The 24465-nt window shown below is 32.5% G+C and overlaps 2 protein-coding genes across 2 annotated transcripts; both read left to right on the top strand.

Annotated features, from left to right (window-relative positions):
- Positions 1–541: 541 nt before the first annotated feature.
- Positions 542–17259, top strand: LOC111710210 (integrin beta-PS). Its single transcript, XM_023484271.1, has 25 exons — positions 542–681; positions 1524–1605; positions 2413–2519; positions 2993–3043; positions 3215–3299; positions 3638–3709; positions 4340–4470; positions 4746–4815; positions 5132–5212; positions 6133–6289; positions 6937–7058; positions 7846–7918; positions 8540–8585; positions 9016–9082; positions 10733–10823; positions 11157–11164; positions 11601–11676; positions 12180–12276; positions 12488–12600; positions 13557–13658; positions 14244–14425; positions 14985–15090; positions 15842–15915; positions 16544–16619; positions 17167–17259. The coding sequence occupies exons 2-25, from the start codon at positions 1525–1527 to the stop codon at positions 17232–17234; spliced, it is 2136 nt and encodes a 711-aa protein (XP_023340039.1). The 5' UTR covers positions 542–681; position 1524; the 3' UTR covers positions 17235–17259.
- A 419-nt stretch (positions 17260–17678) lies between these two features.
- LOC111710230 (lysosome-associated membrane glycoprotein 1) lies at positions 17679–24327 on the top strand. Its single transcript, XM_023484295.1, has 8 exons — positions 17679–18835; positions 19116–19211; positions 20149–20225; positions 20812–20887; positions 21931–22025; positions 22428–22495; positions 23023–23152; positions 23759–24327. The coding sequence occupies exons 1-8, from the start codon at positions 18713–18715 to the stop codon at positions 23871–23873; spliced, it is 780 nt and encodes a 259-aa protein (XP_023340063.1). The 5' UTR covers positions 17679–18712; the 3' UTR covers positions 23874–24327.
- Positions 24328–24465: the final 138 nt, after the last annotated feature.

A 24465-nucleotide genomic window follows, 5' to 3' on the forward strand; every position in this document is an offset into this window, starting at 1 on the left:
TCTCGTCACTAATGGGTTTTAAACTATATTTTAAGTTCAGTTCAACTTTTTTTTCAATTTAAACTATTTTTATGTTCATTTGAACTATTTTTATGTTCATTCAAACTATTTTTATGTTCATTTGAACTATGTTCATTTGAACTATTTTGTTCGTTAATTTAAACTATTTTTATGTTTATTTGAAACATTTCTGTGTAATTGTTATCTAATTAATTGTTATGAACCAATATTTATGCTAATTATAAAAAAAAATTAAAAACTGAATTGCGGTAGAAAAATAGTTCAAATGAGCAAGAAATGTATTGATTTGAACTACAGGATATGACGTCATGTCAGTAGTTCAAATGAACAATAGTTCAAACGGGAGTAGTTCAAATGAGAATCCACCTTAAAATATTATTGGGCCTATAAAAAAATCGACACTTTTAAATGTCGTCTTTTAAACTACTTTCTCCAAATTACCCAAAATGTATTCTACCGCTAGATGCCTCTAGTAGACTCCTCTCCCTCCCCCAAACTATGGCAGGAATGAATCAGAACCTGTCCTGATGAAAACACACACCTGTCTATTTTCAGACAATTAGTCATTGTGAATTCCAACATTTATTTCAGGAGAATGTCTCTTTAGATTAGTTTTATTAAAAAACTATTTCCTGTGAGTTGAGAAAGGAAATAAGAAAGGTAAAACAAAACAAAACTCTATTTTTAAAATTTGAAAAATTCTTTGTTATCTTTGTTTCAATAATGCTTACTGTAAATAAATATGATATTCTAAATGATCAATGGCGAACTAAAATGAAAAATCTTTCGATAATTCTAGTTTGAATGCATCATTTTGTTGGCCGGTTGTTTAGTTCAACTAAGTCTTTTATCGAACAAGTGAAATTTTTTGTTCGAACGAGTTTACAGCTTTTCGATCGTTTAATTGTAGCAATGATCTTCCAATAATTTTCTTAATGATTGATGATTGATTAATTGTAGTTTTATTGATCAGTCTAAATCAAATATCTTCTTAGTTTAAACTGATCAATTGATCTTTTACATGTTATTTCGATTAGTATCCTTTTATTATTTTTCAGCATGGTTTGAAAAATTTTTAATTATTGTTATTCGCCTTATTGTAAAATCCATTTTTAGATCCACACGTATAATCTTTCTGATCAAATGAAAAATCTGATATTAGTAATTTGATCTTTATCATTTTATAATTTCCTAGTATCTACTTCTTTTGATGAAAACAAATTAAAATCGAGGGCAGTAGTGCAGCTGTCCTAGTCGCAGCGCTCGGCCCAGAAATAGTCCTATCTTAACCTAACCATACATTAATTCAAAAAAATATTTTGTTTTGTTCAAAGTTGTAGTTGAATTCTAGGTCATGTACACAATTGATATGAGGGGGGAGGGGGTCCATTAATCTTATACCAGGACGGCCCCTTGTTCTGGTATAGACATGTTAGTATCTGCGTTCGTGTTTAAAAAAAAAATCCCCATAAATTAAGTTAAAGTTTTTAAATATGTTCAAGGATGTTGTTTTTATTACTGGTTAGCGCGGTATCCGCTCAATTCTCTTATAGAGCTGATAGAGGCTCAGGACTTCTTATTCAGGTATTCATATTCATAAATATATGTATATATGTATATACTTTTTTTTTTCACGGGCAACGTCGGGCACTTCAGCTAGAAATATATATTAAGAAGTCATCTTTTTTTATGTCTGTCGGTTTGTAATTCCGATCATAACTCATGAACCCCAATGATCGATTTTCTTCGGGAATGAGTTTGGCTTTGTTTAAAAATTCTAAATTGAGTTGGTTGGCTTTAGCAGGGAAAGTTATGATTTTCAGGCAGAGCAGGGTTACCAAGTTAGTATATCTATATATAAATTCGGCTTGTCTGTCTGTTTGTTTGTATCCAATAAACGTCAAAACGGCTGAACCGATCGGGCCCAAATTTTTTGTGGGACATCACGTGACCACAGGGAAGGTTTATGAATGATCAAAATTTCAAATATTTGTCTCCATCAAAATTCGATCTCCATTAAATTTTTTAAAATTTTGAAAATCCGCGAAATTTTGTGAAAATCCGCGAATTATTTTTGTTTTGTTTTACGATGTACACAAAGAGAACATGTTCACAATTAATTTAGCAGATGGGCGCGAAGCGCCCTCTAAGGCTATTATGTATATAAAGTAGTAATCTCTGTGTCCAATTATAAATTTTATACCCCTAAAGTTTTTTTCCAACTATTCTTCTTTTCTGTCCACATGTTCACTTTTTTAACTGTGATGCATTATAAATAAATAAATAGATAAATAGAGTTTATTATGTAAAAAATCCTAGGTTTTCGTTTATAAAATAAGATACATTATAAATTTTTCTTATTGGTAAGAACACATTTATGTTATCGTTTAGAACCCGTGTGTGAGTAAAGAAACCTGTTCTAAATGTTTACAAACTCCAACGTGTGCCTGGTGTATGCAGCCTGTATACAACTCAACAGATGGATCTCCTCTTCCCAGGTATCATACCCCTCCCCCCCTTCTCCTACCGTCTGAAAATATTCCCTTTTGTATGATATCCCCCCCCCTTTCCTGCAGTTTCGAAGATCTTTCTAGGGTTTAAAATTAAATCTCCACCCACATCACGCTCATTGTCTGATTTAATTAAAGCTTACAACCGAATATCACCCATTTAAATGACCCCCCTCCCCCCCCATTTCTTACATTGATCACTCGGCTCCTTTTAAACCCTTCTCTAAGGTAAACTTTTTACAAAAACTGCCCTCATGATAAAATAAAAATTCAAATGTGAGCATTTTAATTTTCTAATCCTTAAATCTTTGTAACCTAATTTCGTAGAAGTTTGACAAATCAAACAGTGAATTTGTTATCATGTAGTCAAAAGGTTAAAACATTCAATGTTTTATGGTTGCTAAGACGCATTGAGTTTGAGGCGAGTAATCAGTTTTTTTTATTTTCAATGTTTATTCTAGATGTAACCAGGAGGAGTTTTTCATTGGTTCAAACACTCGTTGTGAGTCCAGGTAAAAAAAAATCTAAAAAACAACATTTTTTGTTAGTTTTGTAATAAAATATCGTATTTGTTAATTTTACATTTCATTTTAACAACAAATTTTTTATTGTCCTTTATTTTTTTGTTTTAATTTCCTTTTAAATGTTATGGTCTTCTTGGAAATTATAAACATATTATTTAGGTTCATTGTGAACCCCGAGAATGTGTACAGCATTCTTCAAAACGAAGAGTACAGGAAGTCCAGCTCAAGGCTAGAAGCTGTACAGGTACGGGTTTACTTCTATTAAATACCTGTAAGGTACGGGTTTTACTATGTTAATGAATAGAAAGGTACAGGTTTTGTTTTACTTTTATTAATTGCATGACTACAGTGCTGTAAGTAAATGTACAGATTTTGAATTTAATTAGGCTTCGCATAAATCTTAAAACACGCGCAACAACGTTCAGATTTATCATTTTGCAAAACGTAATAAAGCAAACCTTAATACCAGAAAAATGGTTTTAAATGTCAACTAATCGAAAAAATGAATTTTTACATTAAAAATTGTAAAAATACAAAACTAAATTAATATTTATTTATTTTTCAACAATAATAATAATCTAGGTCCGACCTCAGAACGTTCATCTTTCCCTTCGAGTGAATGAAGCATATGATTTAGATTTCTACTATAAACAGGTGAAGTTTATTCTCTAGTCCCATAATCCCCATTGCTTCATCTCTAATCATGATATCAGCTGTTGGCCGCTTTAAAAACTATACCTTTCCATATTTTCATTTTTTCCCCCTGCCCTGATCAAAGCTCCTTTCAAGATCTGACTGGGTACGATTACCATGTTTATTTACGTTACTTCAAGTAATCCCTTTATTTAGGGAAGAAACAATCTAGTTTTCCTTTTTTCAACGAGATAAATTCTGTCTTTCTTTCATGCCTCTGCAGCCTGGAAGCCACTTTAAAAGAGAAACCGCATGCCAGAACTATTTATTTTCAGATAGAAAAAAAGAATATCCATCAATTTTGCTTGATCATGTTTTAAGCGTTATCATTAAAAATCGGGCACCAAGCTTTTAAGATGAAGGTTCGCTTGAAATTGCGTTCAACAGCCCATGAACCTTGGAACACATAATGAAACTTTGAATATCTTGAAAAACGATTATCATTGACAGGAGGATAAATTATATTTCCTGACTTGATTTTTAGCTGAACATCAAAAAAAACTAACATTTTAATTACTGAAGTGAATGAATGATTGATTGATTGATTGATTGAAGTTCATTTCTATGAATGAATGATAGAATATTTTTTAGGCTGAGGACTACCCCGTGGACCTGTACTACCTGATGGACCTCTCCAAGTCTATGGAGGACGACAAGGAGAAGTTGTCTGCCCTGGGGGACCTCCTCGCAGAGACCATGCAGAACATCACATCAAACTTTAGGTTAGAGTTCACATCCAATTAGAGACTGTTGACGTTTTTATAGTCAACCTCCATTTTAAGAGTTTCACTTCTGATTTAAACCATTTTTTAAGCAAAAATTTTCGATAGAGCTTTTATTAAAATTCTGTAATTTATTATTTTCAATTGCTCCATATTTATTAACGTTGAGCCCCGTGATCTGCTTATGATTTAAAGATGTTAAGTCTGAATTACAAATAAAGAAAGTTCCATGAAAGGTCAGAAAATAAATCCGGAAAATGAATTTTTTCTTCTAGGCTTGGATTTGGAAGTTTCGTAGATAAAGTTGTTATGCCTTATGTGTCTACTGTGCCGAGAAAATTACAGGTTACATACGGTTTTTTTGTGATTGGTTGATTTATTGATCAAGTCTTTTGATCGTTAGGTTGGTTGACTTCAAAGTGTATGATGGGTGATACCTTGATAAGTTTTGAATATTGATTAATCAAATGTTAGAATGATTTGGACTTCTTTAATTATTTTGAGTAATTTTCTGATTTATTTGTCAAATTGGAATGTTGATGGATTAGTTATTGTTAAAATAATCCATCTAAACTGAAAAGATTGCTTGTTTGATTGTTTTATCGATTGGAATTGGATCGATTGGGTTGACTGTATGATTGATTGATTGATTGATGTCCAGGAGCCGTGTGATGGATGTGCTGCTCCATACGGATTTAAACATCATATGCGTCTATCCACCGATACTTCCTCATTTGCCATGGTACGTTTACTTAATAACTTGTGCTTAGGATCGATTTCATTTTTATTCAGATCCAGGATCCAGATCCAACTCATAAATATTTCTTAGTTTTATATATCACCCAGAAGCAAAATTTCCAAGATTTTCTTTCTTTTGGTGTAGGAACTTGAATTACCATGACCATGCAAAGATTAGGTCATTGGGATTTTTTACTAAATCTTGTAAAGTCTTGAAACATTAAATTTGTTTTCTTAATTGATATTTTGTCTCTTAGATCCTGATTTTATACTTAACTTTTTGCATTTTTTATTTAACAAGCAGTTTTATTTTTCAAAAATAAATAGTAAGAGTTTTCAAAATTTAAAACGACGATGTTTTCTTCTTTGTTGCTCATATTATGGTTCAAAGAGTGCCGTTGTGAATTGAATTGAATTTAAAGTTCCTTTTAAACAAACGTTTCTTGCTTAATCATCAATAAAAACGTGTTTTTAATTAATGAATTTTACATGTGTTAACATTTTTTTTGTTAATTTTATTATCTTGTTCTCAATTGTGTTGTATTTATGTAAAAGAAAAAAGGAAAGATTTTTCCAACCAAAAACTTTAAAGGGACTGTAATCGTAATTTCAAGTGACCCTCCTTTCCAAGAGGAGAAAGCCCGATTTGCAACGGTACCCTTAAAACCTTTGTGTATCGTCGCTTCCATAGATATGTGTGTTAAGTTACCTAAACGCTTGTAGTCAGCTGAAAATGCCGTTTGACGCTGCGCTGTATTGAGTTGAGACTCTACGTACGTCGAACACACAATAGTTTTAAGGACCTACCCTTGTTAAACGGACATTCCCCTCTTTGATTGGAGGCTCACTTGAAATTACGCTTACAGTCCCTACCCTTCTCTGATGATTTTTATTTGACCAAGATCGTCGAAATTTTTGTTACAGGAGGTGAAGTCCGCCCAGGTTTCTGGTAACCTTGACGCCCCTGAGGGAGGTTTTGACGCTATAATGCAGGCAATAGCTTGCAAGGACATTATTGGCTGGAGGGATAAAGCTAGAAGACTTCTTGTGTTCTCAACAGATGCTGGATTCCATTACGCAGGTTAGATGCACGTATGTTAACATCAGGGGTGTATATTTTATTAAAATTTCTTTTCCCCGAGCCCCCATACTAAGTACTAAACAGTAGCAAAAAGATGAGAACTTGTAGTTTGATGTCCATTTTTTCCAAAATCATTTTCCAAAAAATATACACCCCTGGTTATCATGTTGAAAATAACAAGTAATTTAAAAGACAATCCGCATCCAGGGGGAAGATTGAACTTTTTAAAATGTCTAAGATGTTCTATTTTATGTAGAATTCATACAAACACAAAATTCATAAATCGCCAGTCGCCAACCTGCATTGAATATAAGTTTTCCGACTTTTTAGTCTTTTTTGTTTTGTTTTTTTGGTTTATTTAATTGGTATTTTTTATAAAAGATGCAAAGTAATTGATTATTCACCTCAAACTCTTATTTTCTTGTCATTTTAGACTTCTGTAGAGTTTAGAATTTTGATATTTGAAACAAAAAAGAATGGTACAAGACCGATTACTCTTTGAAAAGATTAAGAGATTAGGAAATTGGAGTTCTCTTTAATTCTTAAGTCCATTTTTCTCGTTGATATATATTACAATTCATTTTTTTAATCCAATTTAGCTTTTTAACATATTTTTGTTCAAGTTTAATACAAATTTGTTTGTACAGGAGATGGTAAGCTTGGAGGTATAGTTACCCCTAATGATGGTGCCTGTCATATGGATTCTAAGGGATTGTACACTCATTCCGAGATCCAAGATTACCCCTCCGTTTCACAGATCAACCACAAGGAAAATTACATTCTTTAAACTCTCATGTTTCACGTCATTCATCATATCTTTGATTTTTCTCGAAGAACATATTTCTTACTCAAGTCAGAGGTTTTTTTTGTGAAGAACAATTTCCCCTCTTGTAAAATCACTATTTTCCACAGTGCTTAGGATCCAGATCTGTTGGATCCGCAACATTTCGGCTTCCGGGATCCGGGTCCAAGGTCGAAACATCAGCCAAAAATTGCAAAAAAAAATCTGAACTCAAAAAAGAAAGATAATCAAAAATGTCCTTCTATGTGATTAGTTCATCAAATTGTTGCAGAAAAATAAGTGAAAAAATAAGAATTTTAATTCGAAAATTCTTTTTTTGTTGAAAAAATCAGTAAATCTTGAGTAAATGTTCAATGTTCATGATGTGAATCTGGATCCGGACCCAATTTTTTCCAGTGCGGTGTAGGATCCGGATCTACAGCAAAATTAATTGGATCCTAAGCACTGGTTTCTCAGTATAAAAGGAATGTGTGCTCAGTGCGAGGAATTTTATTTTAGGCGTTTGTTTTGTTGCTAAATTGGGAAAATTTATTTAATACAATGAATTATCTGAACGAGGGAGAACAAACTTGCCGGTTGTTTAGTTTGATTTTTTTTCCCTTTGTAAATCATTTCTTCAGATTATTGTAATTTGACTGAAACATTATTATCTTTAACGAAATGTGAAAAATATTTCGTCTAAACTGGTAAATATCTGAAACTCCTAAAGGGATTTAATTTATGAAAGTTGTCTGAATTGTGATTTTTCCCGAAGGTTAAAGAGAATTCAGTTAATCTAATCTTTGCTGTAACTGAAGAGCAGCTTCATGTTTACAATGCACTCTCAGGTTGGGTACTTCACAATTCTTAAAAATTTATTTTTCAAATTTTTATTAATACCTTTGTTCTCTGGTTTAAAATAGACCTTATCAATGGTAAAAAGAAAGTTGAAGTTCCTGAAAAAAATATATTGCATGAGACCATGTAGAATTGTAGAATTGTAGAAACAACAATTACATTTTTAAAAGTTTTAAAGTCATGTAAGTGTACACTGTACCACTGTACAGTGTCAATTTGCAATACAATATAATTCATGGTATACTAGATGTGGTACAGGATAGCCTTTACAGAAAACTATATTAATGTACAGGGTTACCCAGAAAGGATGAGGCTTCAGAGACGACTGTACAGACTTGATAGCCTAACTTGTCGTGCACATATGCATCACTGCATTTAAAGCAAGTTTCTTTCTTAAGCAATCCATTAAGTAAACTATTAAGTGACTTTATTGACGGCAGAAACCAAAATCTAACATTCAAATATCATATTTCTTGAGTTTTCGTCTTCATAGTCACATCCTTTGTGGTTAACCCAGTAGTTCAACTTGTTAAATAATATCCTTGTATACTAGGTGTGATACAAGGTAGCAGGTATAGTTCAACTTGTTAAATAATATCTTTGTATACTAGGTGTGGTACAAGGTAGCAGCTATGGAAAGCTATCAGCTGACTCTTAGTAATATAGTTAAACTAGTTGAATAATATCCTTGTATACTAGATGTGGTACAAGGTGGCAGCTATGGAAAGCTATCAGCTTACTCTAGTAATATAGTGCAACTAGTTGAATAATATCCTTGTATACTAGATGTGGTACAAGGTAGCAGCTATGGAAAGCTATGAGCTTACTTTAGTAATATAGTGCAACTAGTTGAATAATATCCTTGTATACTAGGTGTTGGACAAGTTAGCAGCTATGGAAAGCTAATATAGTTAAAATGAGAAGATTGAAAATAAACATCTATAAAGAAAACTTGCTCATTATATTCACAAGTCTACCCATCGACAAAACTTGTTGTCTGGGTTTTATTGATAGGAAACCTGAAACTGATTCCTCTCAATACAGTTAGATTTTATTAAAATGTGTTTTATAACATTATTTTTCTGTATTTAGGACTGAAGGTCGGAACGCAAATCATGTTTACTGCTAAGATCGAAGTTGTCAAGTGCCCTAAGGTATCAAATTTAGAATTTTATTATTTTCATCATGATCAACATTTTTTCTCGTCTGTCCACACGACTTCTTCTTAATTTGTTGTTTCTGGTCAATTGACAGTTCTTCTTTTTCGTACATTTCATTTAAAGGGACAGTAAAGGAAAAATGAAAGGGGGTATAGACTGAAAGCTAATCACTTTAGCTCTTGATCGCGACCCATGAAAGTTTTATCTGATGTTACATCTCGAGAAATTGATATAAAACTGTGTTAAAATCATACGAAAGTTCATATATGTAAAATTTAGAAAATCTTAAACTTAAATCACGTGACTAGAACTATCACCAATGGCAGAGCAGTATACTGATCACGTGTCTCTGCCTGTATCACGTGACCACTTTACTGCACTGTCATTGGTGGATTTTCTGGTCAAGCAATTCGGACGTGTAAATAATATTATGAATTAAATCTATTAAAAATAGAAATAACAAATATAAAATTAGAATTGGAGTAAACCTAAGTAATAATTAGCTTTCTCGGGGATATTATCGTTTTCAGATTAGTTGCTTATTTGCTGAATTTGATCTATTTAAACCCACTACTTTTATACAAAATTGTATATATATTAATTTTCGTATAAATTTGACACAGTTGTAAATCAATTTCTCGAGATAGGAACATCAAATAAAACTTTCATGGGTCGCGATCGAGAGCTAAAGTGATTAGCTTTCAGTCTATACCCCCTTTCATTTTCCCTTCACTGTCCCTTTAAGTGACCCTTTATGCAAAGAGGTTCCATTTTTTTTTTTGGAAACTTGCATTACTGAAAGGGACCGTAAGCGTAATTTTAAAAGATCCTAAATGCAAAGATGACTATGTCCGATTCACAACGATACCCTTCAAACCTGTTGCAGACCATTAATGTAGAAGATATTGTCGTTTTTCTATGTTTAAAAGGGTTTAATTCTGATAATTTCTGGAGTAGAAATCACAACTCACTTTTGCAGAGAAATGAAAATTGAACATATCAGATTTTACAATTATAAACATTGATACCCAAGGTATACTCGATAAGACAATGCTTTAAGAGCACCGTTGTGAATCGTGCATTGCAATCCTTGCATAGAGGGTCACTTGAAATTACGCTTACTGTCCCTTTAAAATTAACAATGCAAAATAACTGTTTAAAATTAGCGGGTAAAGTATTTTGAGTTTTGGCGTTTATTGGATAACAACAAACCAAGAAATAAATAGACAAATCGAATATATATAAACTTAATTAGAACTAAAACAGTTGGGTTTCAATAGAATGGTTTCTTGTCTTAAGTGAAATTAACGAGTTTTATCATTCAAAAATGAAATTGCAGAATTGTAAGACTAATTCTGAAGTCATTGCAAATCGTAAAGCTTCTATTCATTAAGATTTAGTATATTCAATTCGAAATGGTTTTGTGGAAATAGGACGTCTTTAAAAGTCTGATTTGATTTGCAGATTTATGCTGCAGTAGCAATGGAGGAAATGTAATCAGTAGAAACTTCTAACCTTAAGAACGATAATATCTTCAATATTATTGATCAGATATTAGTTGAAAGGGGGAATCGGGCCCCTCTTTTTATACAGGGTTACTTAAACAATCAACAATAGTCCCTTACATCCCTTTTATTAATCTAGGATCCTCGTGAGTGGACCCAGACCTTCCAGATCTACCCGGTCGGTATCAACGAGTCCGTCGTCGTCAACCTTGAGATGATTTGCCAGGTAGGTTGATCGGCTTGGTTGGTCAGTTGGATGGTGGAGGTAGCAGGGTGTATGTTTTCTTGAAAAATCAATTCCCCCCCATCTCTTTTTTGAAAATAATCCCCCCACCTGATGTTAGGTTTTTTTCGGGTTTAATTGTTGAATTGAGAAAAAGAAAATTATTATTACGGGAAAATAAATAATTTTTTAGTAAAAAGTACGAAAAAGGATAAAAAGAAATTGTCTTTTATTTCAAATTTTTCATTTTTTCTCCCAAATCTTCAAAAATGCCATTTCCCATAATATAAGTAATTCTTAAAAATATATGCCCTTTGGAAGTGGGCCTGGTTTTTTTAAGGTAAAAAGGTAATTTTTAAGAGAGACCCGGAACTCGACCTAGATTTCCATGTAATGTTAGTTAACTGCTCATTAATATTTATTTTGTTTATTTGATAACTAGCAACCTTTAGAATAACAAAAGATAATAGCTTGAACGAAGCAAAACCATTCAGTACTTAACATTTGTTTGTTTGTTGAGTTCAAAGACATTTAAAGGCTCTAAAGCAAGAATCAAAATCAAATAGCATGCCTTTTGCCAAACACTAAACTTGTTTTTAAAAATAAAATAAATCCTACCCCTCGACCTGATAAACATAAAAATTAAGTTCTTTTGTACGTACCAATTGTTTTTGGGCTCCCAGTAAAATAGCCAAGTAATTTTTACAAGTGGGAATTGCTAAACAACGGGGATACAGTACTACAAATCAAATAATTCAAATATTGATATAAATTTTTTTCTAAGTGTGGTATCTGTGAATGTCCTGATGGTTATTATGGACAATCTTGTGAGTGCAGTGCTAAAGATCTACAATTTGCAGGTTAGAATCCGTTTTTACAGTTAACATTATTTCAAATTCTAATATATATTTTTTTAAGTGAAAAATAATATAAATTTTAAATAGTTTTTCAGTGAAAAATGTTGAAATTTCTTAAAGAATTAAGATGATTAATATAGAAAAATTTTAGGATTTAAGGTTTTAGAGTTTTTTTATTCAGTGAAAATCATGGCAATATTTTAGTATATTGTTTTACAGTGAATACTGAATAATATCGAAATTTCTATCAGTTTTTACAGTGATTAATATTGAAATTTCCGAAAAAGTTAACGGTGATTAATATTACTAAACTTCAAACATGAAATCTATAAAAAATTCTTAAATTAAGTTTTTGATATATAATTTTAGACTTGCCGGGTCCTTCAGATCCTCTTTCTAGTAATTAACTCAGCTTTTCATGCAAATTACGAAGAAAAATGTCGCGGATTTCCCTATTTTTATTGGTGAATTTTTTACAATTAAAAATAAACACTGACACATTCTAGGTGATCTTGAGGCTGGGTGTCGACCTGATAACACCACTTCAACAGTCTGCAATAACCGAGGGGATTGTATCTGTGGAAAATGTGAATGTAGGGAAAGGTAAAACCCAATTTTATAGTAATTAAATCTTGTTTCAAAAAATAGTTTTTCCTCCTATCGGTGTAGTTCTGGACAAGCGTTTGAGTGCGAAACTTTTGAAAGTTAACTTTTATTCTGTCCATTCAAAAGTTAAGCCTTTCGCTGTCAATTCAATAGTTTACAATATGTTCCGTCGAATCAAAAGTAGAGATATTTAACCATATTTGTCCAGGGAGAACCCAGAGGAGCGAGTAGATGGAAAGTTCTGTGAGTGTGATAACTTCTCTTGTGACAGATTTAACGGTGAACTCTGTTCAGGTCCCGATCATGGGGAATGCCAGTGTGGTAAGTCAGGATATATATTATCTTAGAGAAATCATTTTCCGCCTTATTTTGAAAATCATTTTACCCTAGTTCTATATTTTTCGGGTCTTTTCTCAAAATTGAGAAACGTAATTTTTCTTCAAAATTGGGACTAAAGCAGAATTTCTCCCTAAGTAAAAGTCCGAACTGACCCGCTTAGTGGCTTACCTTCCAATTTGCCTATTTATGTGGTGAAGTGATCAAATTTCACCAAAAATATGTCAATTTTTATAGACCGAAGCCAAAAACTGCCAATTTTCTATATAAAAAGCAGTTTCACTCAATCAGTACTGACCCCTGTTATTTAATCCCTTTCACTAATGATTTGATTTGATTTATATATTGAATTGACTAGATTCGTTGATTCTAAATAGTTGTCGATTTATTAAGCAGGGACATTGAAGAAAATCGTCAGAATTAATGTCTTCCTAAGATTGTCAAACGTCACATTATATTCCGCAAAGGTTTAAATTAAAGGGTTCCTTTGTGACTTGGTCATTTAAAGCATTGAATAGAAACTACGTAGATTGTCTCACCAACAATTGTTGAGTAATTTATTGTATTAAAAAACATCTGGCCAATGCTTTGTTCATAATGACTAACAATTGAGGAATGCTAACTACCGACTTCAGGGGCGCAATTAAATTTTAATTAAAGTTTTCAAGGTTTTTTGATATGGTTTTTTATATAGTTTTTTTTTTGAATGAATAAATTAGGAATGACTGACATTCTTTTGCTGAATAAGAGAAAATAGTTTGAAATTTTATAAAAAATGATGCGCGAAGCGCTAAATAAAAGTTTTGGTATTTTCTTTCTTAGTTATTAAGATTGGATAAAAGATGGTCCACAATCATGATCTTGATAGGGTTGAATGAGGTGGGGGGCAAGAGGGGTCAAATATTTACAAAATGACTAGATAATATATGATGAATGTTAAGGAAAATGCAAGTGTAACTCTGAATGGGATGTTCCCGGCTATACAGCATGTGAATGCAGAGCTAGCAATGAAACTTGCATCACCCCATATGGAGAGCATATTGGTAAGTAAAGAAATAGTAAAAATAAAACATGGATCATGATCAATATAATGGTATCATATGTACCTCCCAGTCAAGGATGATTTAATATGGATATAAAGCCTGATAGAAATATCCTGCCTAAATAGCTTCTAGCAGACAACTCTTATTTTAAAAAGAAAGACATCTACAGCATATTGTGTACTTTAAACTTCTCCTGTTTCTTTCTAAGTTTGTTCGAACAATATTATTTTATTTTTAGGAAGTAAAAAGGCATTTTTATGCCCGTAAAATTCATTGTTGTTTTTCTTGACAAACCCAAAAGATTCAATATTATTAACAACAAAGAGATTATTATTGGATAATAACATTGTAAAGTCACTTTTTAACCTTAACTTTGGGTTTCTTGCATTTATTAACTTGTTTCACTAAAATTTGCAGTATACCTTGTTGTTGCTACAATGCACGTGACAGCAACATTCCCAGGAGATAAAATGACATGCGTAAATCATAGATGGAGCTGTATACCTTCACGCTAGACCTCGTAATTTCTACATGCATCCATGTTATTTCATCCATACTCCCAGTGTAACATCATTTTATGTACAGGAAAACTTTGCTCCGGTCACGGTACATGTGAGTGCGGTCAGTGCAAATGTGACGAGGATGCAAACGGTCAATACTCTGGAAGGCACTGTGAAGACTGTCCGACATGTCCAGGAAAATGTCAGGAACTGAAAGGATGTGTTCAATGCAAACAGTTTCAATCTGGTGAACTTCATGATAAAAAGGTAAAAGAAGTTATTTTTATTGACAAGAGATTAAAACGACCAGATAGTAGTGCTTAGGATCCGGATCCTAAGCACTAGTAAAATATCAACCAATAACTGAAAAAAAAATCTTTTTTACTCCAAAAACCCAAATCTGAACCTTTAAAAAAAGAGAGATTATATAAGTTTCCTGATTTCTGAATGGTTCATCAAGTTTTAGGATAAAAATAAGCGAAAAAAACAAAATTTGAAAATTATTTTTTGTTAAAAAATTCAGTAAATCTTAAAGAATGACCTGGATCCGGATCTGCATCAATATTAAATGGATCCTGAGCACTGCCAGATAGGAATGTGATCTAGATTAAGACAAATTAAAAACCAAGGAAAGTTATTTTAAATAAAAAGAATAATTTAGTCCAGGGATTGAATTGAAATAACAAAAATAATCAAATAAAAAACATCTTTATACGTTTTAATGATTGATTATAAAAAAATGTCTTTAAAATAATTGAACTCAAAGACAAAATGATTGTTGAAAAATATTAAAAAAAGTTAAGATCAAAATAATATTTTGTTTCAGGATGAATTTGGAGTCCTGTTATGTGACAAGTGTCCCTTCACTCCTATTGTTGTTGAGAAAGCCGAGGACATGATTATAGATAAAGAGATTAGTTGTACACTTCTAGGTAACTTGGATTTGATTTGATCAGAGCTGGGAACTTTAGAATGGATAACCTTTAATCCCAACTACTTAATCCGAATATCCACTGTGGAAACTTTTAATTTTAGTCCTTAATCCCCTCTTTTTCTCGCTATTTGGATATCCTTACATTATTGAGAGTGCAGGATTATAGTTCGTAAGCTGTATTGACCAATGACAGCCTTGAAAATAAATTCTATTCCATGAGAGAAATCCGCAATTTCTAACAAATCAAGAATTTGTTGTTGGCCATTTTGTAAATTAATCGGTGAAGAAAAATATTTAATAATACGTTTGAGATTCTTTTGTAACCAATTTTAACTAATGTATTAATAAATAAATGGGTGAGAAATTAAGTGAAGGCCCTTCCAGTCAGGAAAACGAACCAATCTGGCATTCTTAGAATCCAATTTGTTGATCTAAATATTTATTCTCGTAACTTAACATAATCTCGAGATTATGTTAGTCTTGAGATTAGCGAAAACAGAGGATTATGCATTAATCCTGATATCCGCCATTCTAAAGTTCCCAGCTCTGGTTATTTTCAAAAAAAAGACTTCAGGATATTATTATTACAAATACTTTATTGGGAATTGAAGGGATTTTACTTTACCAAGGTGCCCGTGGTTATATAAATTTGTAATATCTCGAAAATTTAGTTTTATACAATTTCATCGTTTTTTTAAATGAAAATACCGGAATTTTTAAAGAACTTTTAATTCTACAATTTCGTTTAGATGACGATGACTGCCGATTCACATTTGTGTACGGGTACAGGAACGATACTGGAGAACTTCAAGTCTGGGTTCAGGTAAAGATAATAATTGAATAAAAAGGGGAGCTGAGGGTGGGTGGGTGAGCCGTTTGGCATAGAAGGGAGTTGCACTTGACTTGAAAACCATTCCTTCCACGTTCGTTTACCAGAGCCTGCACACACTAAACTAAGCTAGTGGTGTAGATCAAATAGGCCTATGATATGCTGGGTATTGTAAAAACTCTGGCCGCGCCATCAAAGTTGAAACTGGGCCGGCATGCGATAGGATCTGACCGGTATATGTGGGGTACAATGGGTCGGTCCGGCTTGAATTCAAATTGACCCTAGTCCATTGTGTATACAACAGGATCGTTCGTTTCTGATCGGTCTTTTCTAAATTGTTAAAAATCGTTCAGTTTTTCTTGGAAATAGCGATTGTCTTAAGATTTTTGCCATTTTTTCAACGAAAAGTCCGTTAAAAACCAGTTGTTTTAATCTTGTTAGCTTATGTCATTTGTCTCTCCAAGACAGTTCTGAACTCTGTTAGTCAGTATGCCCGAATAACTCGTAAAATCTTGTTCGTTAATGGAAAATAAGGTTGTTTCTCGTTAACGGTACTTAACCCTATCTATATAATATTGTTGTGAACTCAAAGCTTTCTTCAGATTTAAATTGTTATTTTTAGGAAACAAAAGAATGTCCTGTGGTTGTTGACATTATGGGAATTGTCCTAGGAGTCATTGGAGCAATCGTAGCTATTGGTATATTTTGTTATTACAATTTATTTATTATTGCTACGTGTATATAATTTTACAATAATTATCAACTTTTTCTGTTCTAATTACATTTTCTGTGTTAGTTTTTATATTGATCCACATTAGAGACTTCCTTCATAAATCAAAAATGTTGAGAAATAAAATGAAAAGTTACATATTTGCTTTGAAATGATTAAACTTGGTATATTAAGTATGTTTTTGGAAATTTTTAAAGGATTTTCAAACATCTGAGTAAATTAATTTTAGTTTTTCAATTTTTGGAATCGATATTAATCACGTAATCAAATCTATAAATCTGCTGATTTTTAAATGTTTGACGATTTTTTTTTAACAATTCTGTTGTCAGTGAGTTCTTTCCTGGTCGTAAGGGCTCACACCTTTCTTAATATAACAAGTCAATGTTTGAACTGATGGGATATATTTCTGTTTTTTTTTACGATTTACAAAAAGTGTCGATAGAAATTGCATTTTTTCGTGAAAAAAATGTGAAAATGTATCTTATAAAAAAGATCTTTTAATTGTTTAAATCCAGGTATGGCGTTAATACTGATGTGGAAGGTGTTTACAACTATACACGACCGAAGAGAATTTGCAAGGTAAACACCAAGGAGTATGAAATAGAAAACAGCTGACGCGGCCCGCCTTACCATATCATTATACATGCTTGTCAGACGGTACTCCATTTTTATAAGAAATATTCAGAATAGGTTATTGTATACGGGGTTATTGTACATTAGACAAATATTTCTTACAGAGCGTCCCATATCATATTAGATTATCTCCAATCTTTAACACCAAAATAAATTTAAGCAGGCGACAAGTACCTTCAAGAATCCAACATATGCTGGAAAATAATTCATTTTCAAACCTTAGTACATTATCTCATTCCAGTTTAGGGAACTCGAGATTCTTTTTCAAGTCAGTTTTCCAATTTTTCTTGAAAAGTTTTATGTCTTAAGATTTATAATTTTCTGTGTTATCCAAATTCAGCTGACCGGACGATTTCATGAGTTTTTTAATCTAGGTGATTAATTTTACTAAAATGTCCAGTCTCTTAGTATTTTAATGAAATGTCATCTCATTCTTAAATCGTTAACAGCGTTTTTTAAATGTTCAAAACATTTTTTAACGACCTTTTTAAAAGGCTTCAGAAGGTTCTGAATCTCAAGACATCAAAAATGTATTGAAATGTTGAGGAAAAACTAGACTTTAAATTTTTCCCTCTCTTTTATTTGACGAAAGGGAATGTCAAAGAAATTAAAGATTTCAGGAAACCTCTGTAAGTGTTCCTGGTTTCTTATTTCCTTGGTAAAGGCTTAATAAAGTTTTAATACCAATGTGCCAAGAAGTTAACCCTATACCTGCCGACTCGGCCAGTAATCTCTTTTGTAAATCTCAAATTATTTCAGTTTTCTAATCTCTATGTAATTAGTTTTATCTCAATGTGCCTTCTCTTTTTACTATTTGAACCTACAACTTTTAGAGGTTTTTATTTGGTGCTATATTTATTATCTCAAATTTACAAATTGTACACAATCCTTTTTTCATGAAAAGTACCTTTAGTTAATAATTAGAGGTTTTCTGACAATTACGAGAAATATTTCTCATCAAATTCAGTATAACTATTGCACGATAGCAGCTGTAAAGTATTAATGTGGACAAGTCCATTGTGAGTCCAAGAAGGGGAGGAAGGTTGGGATTCAAAATCCGCTTTCTAACAAGTTATTCAAGCCGCCTGACATTGTACAGATCTGCAATAGTTTAATACAAAGCAATATGTATTTTCTAAATTAACTTAGTTTAACTCATTACAATATATTGATACTCAGTTTAATAATGTTAATATTGTACGTGTGCATTGTATAAAGATTGTACTTAAATACTTAGTAATTTTGTTATTAACCTAACTTGGACTTGTTATAAGTCATAAGCCGACCAGTTAACATTAACTTTAATACAACAAACAAATGCTTTTTTTCTGAAAATTTTACCCCAATAAATCTCTAGTCTACAATGTCGCTGTTATTATGAATTATTAACCATCTATTAAAACTGTTTTTAACCGTTTTTAGAGAACAATGGCTCCCCTAAAGTGCCTGATGTTGGTAGTTTTGGGAGCTTGTGGAGCTGTGGGACTTGATGCTCCTGATAAAGGAAACTGGACTGTAGAGAACTGTATTGTACTCAAGATGGCAGCACAGGTGGGATTTCGTAATTTCAAGTTATTCTGGAATCCATTTTAAACGTGCATGTTAGTTTTACATGAATTACGTTTTCTGATCAAGAATTATTGAAATATTAATATTTTTCATCTTTGCACATTTTTTGTTTTCAACAAATGGAGAAAAGCTCAATCAAACATTGAATAACGACGACAGTTCATTATACATTTTCGAAAGAACTGATAAGGTTTTAATTAAATCATTTAACAATTTTTTTGTTCGTTAAAACATCATCTTGGACTAATTAATTCTTATTTAGTTAACCATCCTTCCCGTTGAGAAGAATGAAAACATATCTGTAACTGTTGATATTCCAGTCAGTGCTCTTGCTGCAGGATCTTGCAAGGATAATCAGGTGGGTTATCTTATAGGAGATATTGAACTCAGAGGTTATCTAGGAGATATAGAACTAAGGATAGGTTATCCAGGAGATATAGAACTAAGGAGAGGTTATCAAGGAGATGTAGAACTAAGGAGAGATTATCGAGGAGATATAGAACTAGGGATAGGTTATCAAGGAGACCTAGAACTAGGGAATGGTTATCAAGGAGATCTAGAACTAGGGATAGGTTATCAAGGAGATCTAGAACTAGGGATAGGTTATCAAGGAGATCTAGAACTAGGGAGAGCTTATCAAGGAGATGTAGAACTAAGGAGAGGTTATCCAGGAGATGTAGAACTTAGGAGAGGTCATCCAGGAGATATAGAACCAAGAAGGAGATAAAGAACTAAGGAGAGGTTATCAAGGAGATGTAGAACTTAGGAGAGGTTATCAAGAAGATATCGAATAAAGGATAGGTTATCAAAGAGAGTCAGAACTAAGGAGAGGTTATCAAGGAGATATAGAACTAAGAATAGGTTATCTAGGATATATAGAACTAAGGAGAGGTTATCAAGGAGAGTTAGAACTAAGGAGAGGTTTTCAAGGAGATGTAGAACAAAGGATTGGTTATCAAGGAGAGTTAGAACAAAGCAGAGATTATCTAGGATATATAGAACTAAGGAGAGGTTATCTAAGATATATAGAATTTAGGAGAGGTTATCAAGGAGACGTAGAACTAAGGATAGGTTATCAAGGATATTTAGCACTAAGGAGAGGTTATGAAGAACTAAGGAGAGGTTATCAAGGAGATGTAGCACTAAGGAGAGGTTATGAAAAACTAAGGAGAGGTTATGAAGAACTAAGGAGAGGTTATGAAGAACTAAGGAGAGGTTATGAAGAACTAAGGAGAGGTTATGAAGAACTAAGGAGAGGTGGAGGTAACTTAAAATATGATTGATTGTTATTTTAGACTATTGAGCTGAGTTGGGAGGAAGAGGATAAGAAAAAGCGAGTATTGAAGAGATCTTTTAAAATCAGTTTCGCCAGGTTTGTCAATTTGCCCCGTCAATGTTTTAGAGACCAAAATTAATAAATCAGAGACATGGTTCAATCGCTTCACAAGCAAGAAGAGTGGTTAAACTACGTCTGAACGGTTAAGCTACTTCTATATCATTTAGTTTGGTCCCATCGACCATTATTTAATCTACATTCATTTTTGAGGTTAAAAATATATCTTTGTTTACTTATAATAAAAGCGTAGACATTCCTTTTTTTAATAATTTCTTATATTTCTCAATAATTCTGAACTTAAGAAAAGAACAAGCATGTTGTGGTGTTTTCTGATCTAATATATCCCTCCCATTGAAAGTTTTAGATTAGAATACAAAATTCGTTCGCATTTTCCAAATTTATGAATTCAACAGATTTTAAAACCTAGTCATGTTTATCCTTTACATTTCAAACTTTGACCATTTGATTAGTAGAATCAAGAGCGATTAACGAAATCGGGTTATGTAGAGACAAACATCTAAAAATTACAATTTAGGGGGAGTTATCCGTACATCCAAAAACCTGGACTTTTAAAAGAAGTCCCATTTTTGTACTTTTATAATTTATAATTTCTATGATTCAGGAATGATACTGCTAACCCTCCTGTGTATGGTGTACGAAGATTGGACGGAGTTTATGATTACAAATACTTTACAAAGGTAAGTCATAGTTATGTATTTTCTAGGAGAAAATTTTCCTCGCCGTCTTCAAATATCGTTTTCCGCAACCGTAAACCTTTCAGAAATCATATCCTCCCCTCCCCCTCTCCTTTTCGAAACTCATTTTTCTCCACCACTGACATCTTCAATCTTCATTCATTTTCCTCTGAAATCCCTCTAATTCGGGAGTTCATATCCCCTCTTTAATTCAAGTACTTTCCCTAAACAGACATTTTCATCATTGTTAACATGTTAACATGTTGACATGAAGAAAAGGATTTATTGTATTAATGAGAATATATGAATTATCATGATAAAATAGCAGAAATTATTGACGATTATTGTAAAACTAAAAAAAAACTGTTTTTATTGTTTTCAACTGCCGCCAGGACCTGATTGTATGACTGTAGGTTGATTGATAATAATAATAATAATATTAGTTCCATATTTGTACATTACTAGCTGAAGGGCCCGGCTTTGCCTGTGGAAAAAAAAAATTTTGATAAGAAAAAATGTTGAAAAAAAAGTACTACTTTTTTAGCCTATAACACCCTCGGCCACCCATAAGTGTCCACAAAAACATTCAGTCCAATTGGTCCAGCCGTTTGGCCGGCTATACGCAACATATATATATGCGAATTTCTTGTTTTATTTTATAGATTGATATATTTTATTCCTCGTTTCTTTTTAACTGCACCATCATAATTGTGTACGAATAAATAGATTAAATTAAACTAAATCAGTTAATACAAAATTCTATAAAAAAAAACTTTTGATAAGAACACGTTTTAAATTGGATGTTTTTTATTTAACATGCTTTTAAACCCGTCATGAACATTGAACAGAGTCAAATACGATTCACATCAATAGCGCACGAAACATTACCAAGCCGTTGTTGATGTTCAAAGTAGAAGAATACTTCTAAGGTCGATCTACCTAATATAATAGTGTACAGTACTTTTCAAAAATTTACGTACTAGTTATTAAAGTAATCGAAAATGCTACTTATGTTACCTGACTCATATTACGAATTTGGTTTTTAGAACGTATCTGAGAATTCCAGCGTGGAAGCAAAACATGTAGTTGTATTCAGCACTTACAATCTGGACAGATTAGAGTTCAATACACCAATTAACAGGTAGATTTGATTTGCAGTACCTTATACTGCAGAGCTTAACCTTTTTTCATTGTATTAGAACATAAAGCTCATGGTACCTTGTCTGTATGTTGATTAATAAATAGTAATATTTGTATACATTGTAGAAGTTATTCTTTTTATTACAAGCAATTAAAAAAAATCAAATGGGACTCTTTTGTTCAACTAACTTAAACTAAAGCCACTAAAAGCAAACAGTTTTTTTTACAGTTTTTGGTAGATATTTTTCCCCTTTGAACCGGATCCGTAGATTCGCATATTTTTGCGGATTTAGATCCTAAGCATTTTCAATGCCAAGAAACATCAAGTTTTTTGCTAGGAAGTTTTACACCCAGTTCACTACCAGAAAGGAGATAGTTAGAAATAATATATTTTTTTCTATAGATCCTATCTCTGCCTTGATGTCGGAAATGTGGAGATGAAATCTGCAATGAAGGACAGTACTGAACCAAGTAAAATTTTACATTTAATTAAATAAGTACTTTTTGCAGTTAAACTAAAATAAAAATAAAAAATTACAAATGTTATTTGGGAGCGAGAGGTAAATTATAGCACCCCTCCATTTATTAAGTAGCATGTTTGATTCACAACGGTACCTTCAAACCTTGATTTTAGCAACAATGATTAAGATAATGACTTGAAGTTTCTTTCATTGTCGCCGCTGCATAAAACACATATCTTATTCAGACAAATTTTGTTATAATATCATAAGTGAACACTTGGAAAACAATTTTTTTAGCCTATATTACCCCCCAGGGGGGTACCCATATGGTTTTCTCAAAAAATGGTGGCCAATTTGGTCCAGCCGTTTGGCCAACTATATCTGACATATATATTTAAATATGAGCAAAGAGCTTTTTTTTATAGATAACATTTTTTTTCCTCTCATTCTAAACGTCATATTTAAATGTGAACACAAACCTTAGTTATCAACACATTGGAATACCAGATGCTTTTATCAAACTAAAATATGTTCAAGTTCACACATCCGGCGACGAACTCCTTCCTGTGACCTTCACGGCCAAGAATGTCCAGCTTGACGCTTTCCGGTCAACTGATGTAGAACCTGATCAACTACAGACTCCGCTAGACTGCTCATTCAGACCTAGGTAATTGGAGACTTTTTCTTTTTAACCAATCAGAGCCCGCAAAGAATAAAATTCAGGAAAATACGGCTCGGACCTAAGCTGTCCTTGGGCCTTATTTACGACTTTAACCTTCGGAAACAAACAAAAAACAGTTAAATTTTCTATTTGGCGGATTTTCATGGTAGGAATTGGCGCATTTTATGAAAATAGGGCCTAATTCCTTAAGTCGAGCCGAAGATCTTGCAGCTGTCAATCGCGTGAAACATGCATTTCCATTTAGTTTCCACTTTAAATTATAAACAAAAAATACTAGGTTTTCAGGTCGCTGCACCTCTTTTTCTAGTAACGGTAAATCAGACATTTTGATATCGGACATCTTGAAACAAAATTTTTTCGCTGATATAACTTTTTATCCAGGAAAAATCTTTCTATATCAATCAGCCATAACATTAATAGGGGTTATGTCAGTTGCTACATTCAAAAAGAAGAAAAAATTACCCACTCGTAGGTCAGAATTGATGACCAGCATTATTTTCCACCCTCTTTCGTAGTTCAACTCTGCAAACCTTGTTGAACCGCTTTCTTTATTAGTTCCGACATAAAATAATAGGATCTTTTTTGTTTTAGTGACGTAGTTCCTATTGTTGTTGGGTGTGCCCTGGCTGGAACTGTTCTTCTTGTTCTCATCGCATATCTGGTCGGTAGAAGGAGGAATAGGGCTAGAGGATACCAGAGCGTTTAGAGACCATACCAGATCCTCAGGGGATACCAGATCCATTAGAAGGATATCAGATCAAGGGAATATTTTTTTTCTTAAAATGATTTTTTCCCATAAAAAGTGTTGTAAACCCATTTTGACATTAGGAAAAAGAAAAAGATTTTATTGGCAAAAAGCAAGTTTATTTTCACCCCCCTCCCTCTTGAAAATATTTACCCCTGTACCAGATCCCCTAGATCGGATACCAGATTCCCTAAGGGGAACGTAAAGTGTCCAAAAAGGATAAAATGGCTTCTTTCAAGATTTGTCAGCAATAGCTTCAAAGGATATTATTTATTAAACAGTGTAAATATTTCATGTTGAAACTCAAAATTCAAATGTTTGCCTCTAAAATTGATTGTACAAATGTGTTATATATATATACTATATATATCAGATCTGAACTCCTAGAATAAGATATATATTAACTAAAATATAGGCAGTTTTTGTAAATAAAACATTTTTACCAATTGGCATTAATTGACAAAAAAAGTAATTCGATATTTATGTGAATTTTGATTGATTCTAGTAGTTTAAATGTTTTATGTTTTGATTTAAAACCAAATATTAACGCTTG

The sequence above is a fragment of the Eurytemora carolleeae genome, unplaced genomic scaffold, assembly GCF_000591075.1.
Source record: "Eurytemora carolleeae unplaced genomic scaffold, Eaff_2.0 scaffold93, whole genome shotgun sequence".
NCBI lineage: Eukaryota > Metazoa > Arthropoda > Copepoda > Calanoida > Temoridae > Eurytemora > Eurytemora carolleeae.

Coding starts and splice junctions, on each gene's coding strand:
- LOC111710230 (XM_023484295.1), top strand. CDS start 18,713: ATGGCTCCCCTAAAGTGCCTGATGTTGGTAGTTTTGGGAGCTTGTGGA. Junction 18,836..19,115: donor TACTCAAGATGGCAGCACAG/GTGGGATTTCGT, acceptor ATTCTTATTTAG/TTAACCATCCTTCCCGTTGA. Junction 20,226..20,811: donor TTTAAAATCAGTTTCGCCAG/GTTTGTCAATTT, acceptor TCTATGATTCAG/GAATGATACTGCTAACCCTC.
- LOC111710210 (XM_023484271.1), top strand. CDS start 1,525: ATGTTGTTTTTATTACTGGTTAGCGCGGTATCCGCTCAATTCTCTTAT. Junction 3,300..3,637: donor CAAGGCTAGAAGCTGTACAG/GTACGGGTTTAC, acceptor ATAATAATCTAG/GTCCGACCTCAGAACGTTCA. Junction 4,816..5,131: donor CTGTGCCGAGAAAATTACAG/GTTACATACGGT, acceptor ATTGATGTCCAG/GAGCCGTGTGATGGATGTGC.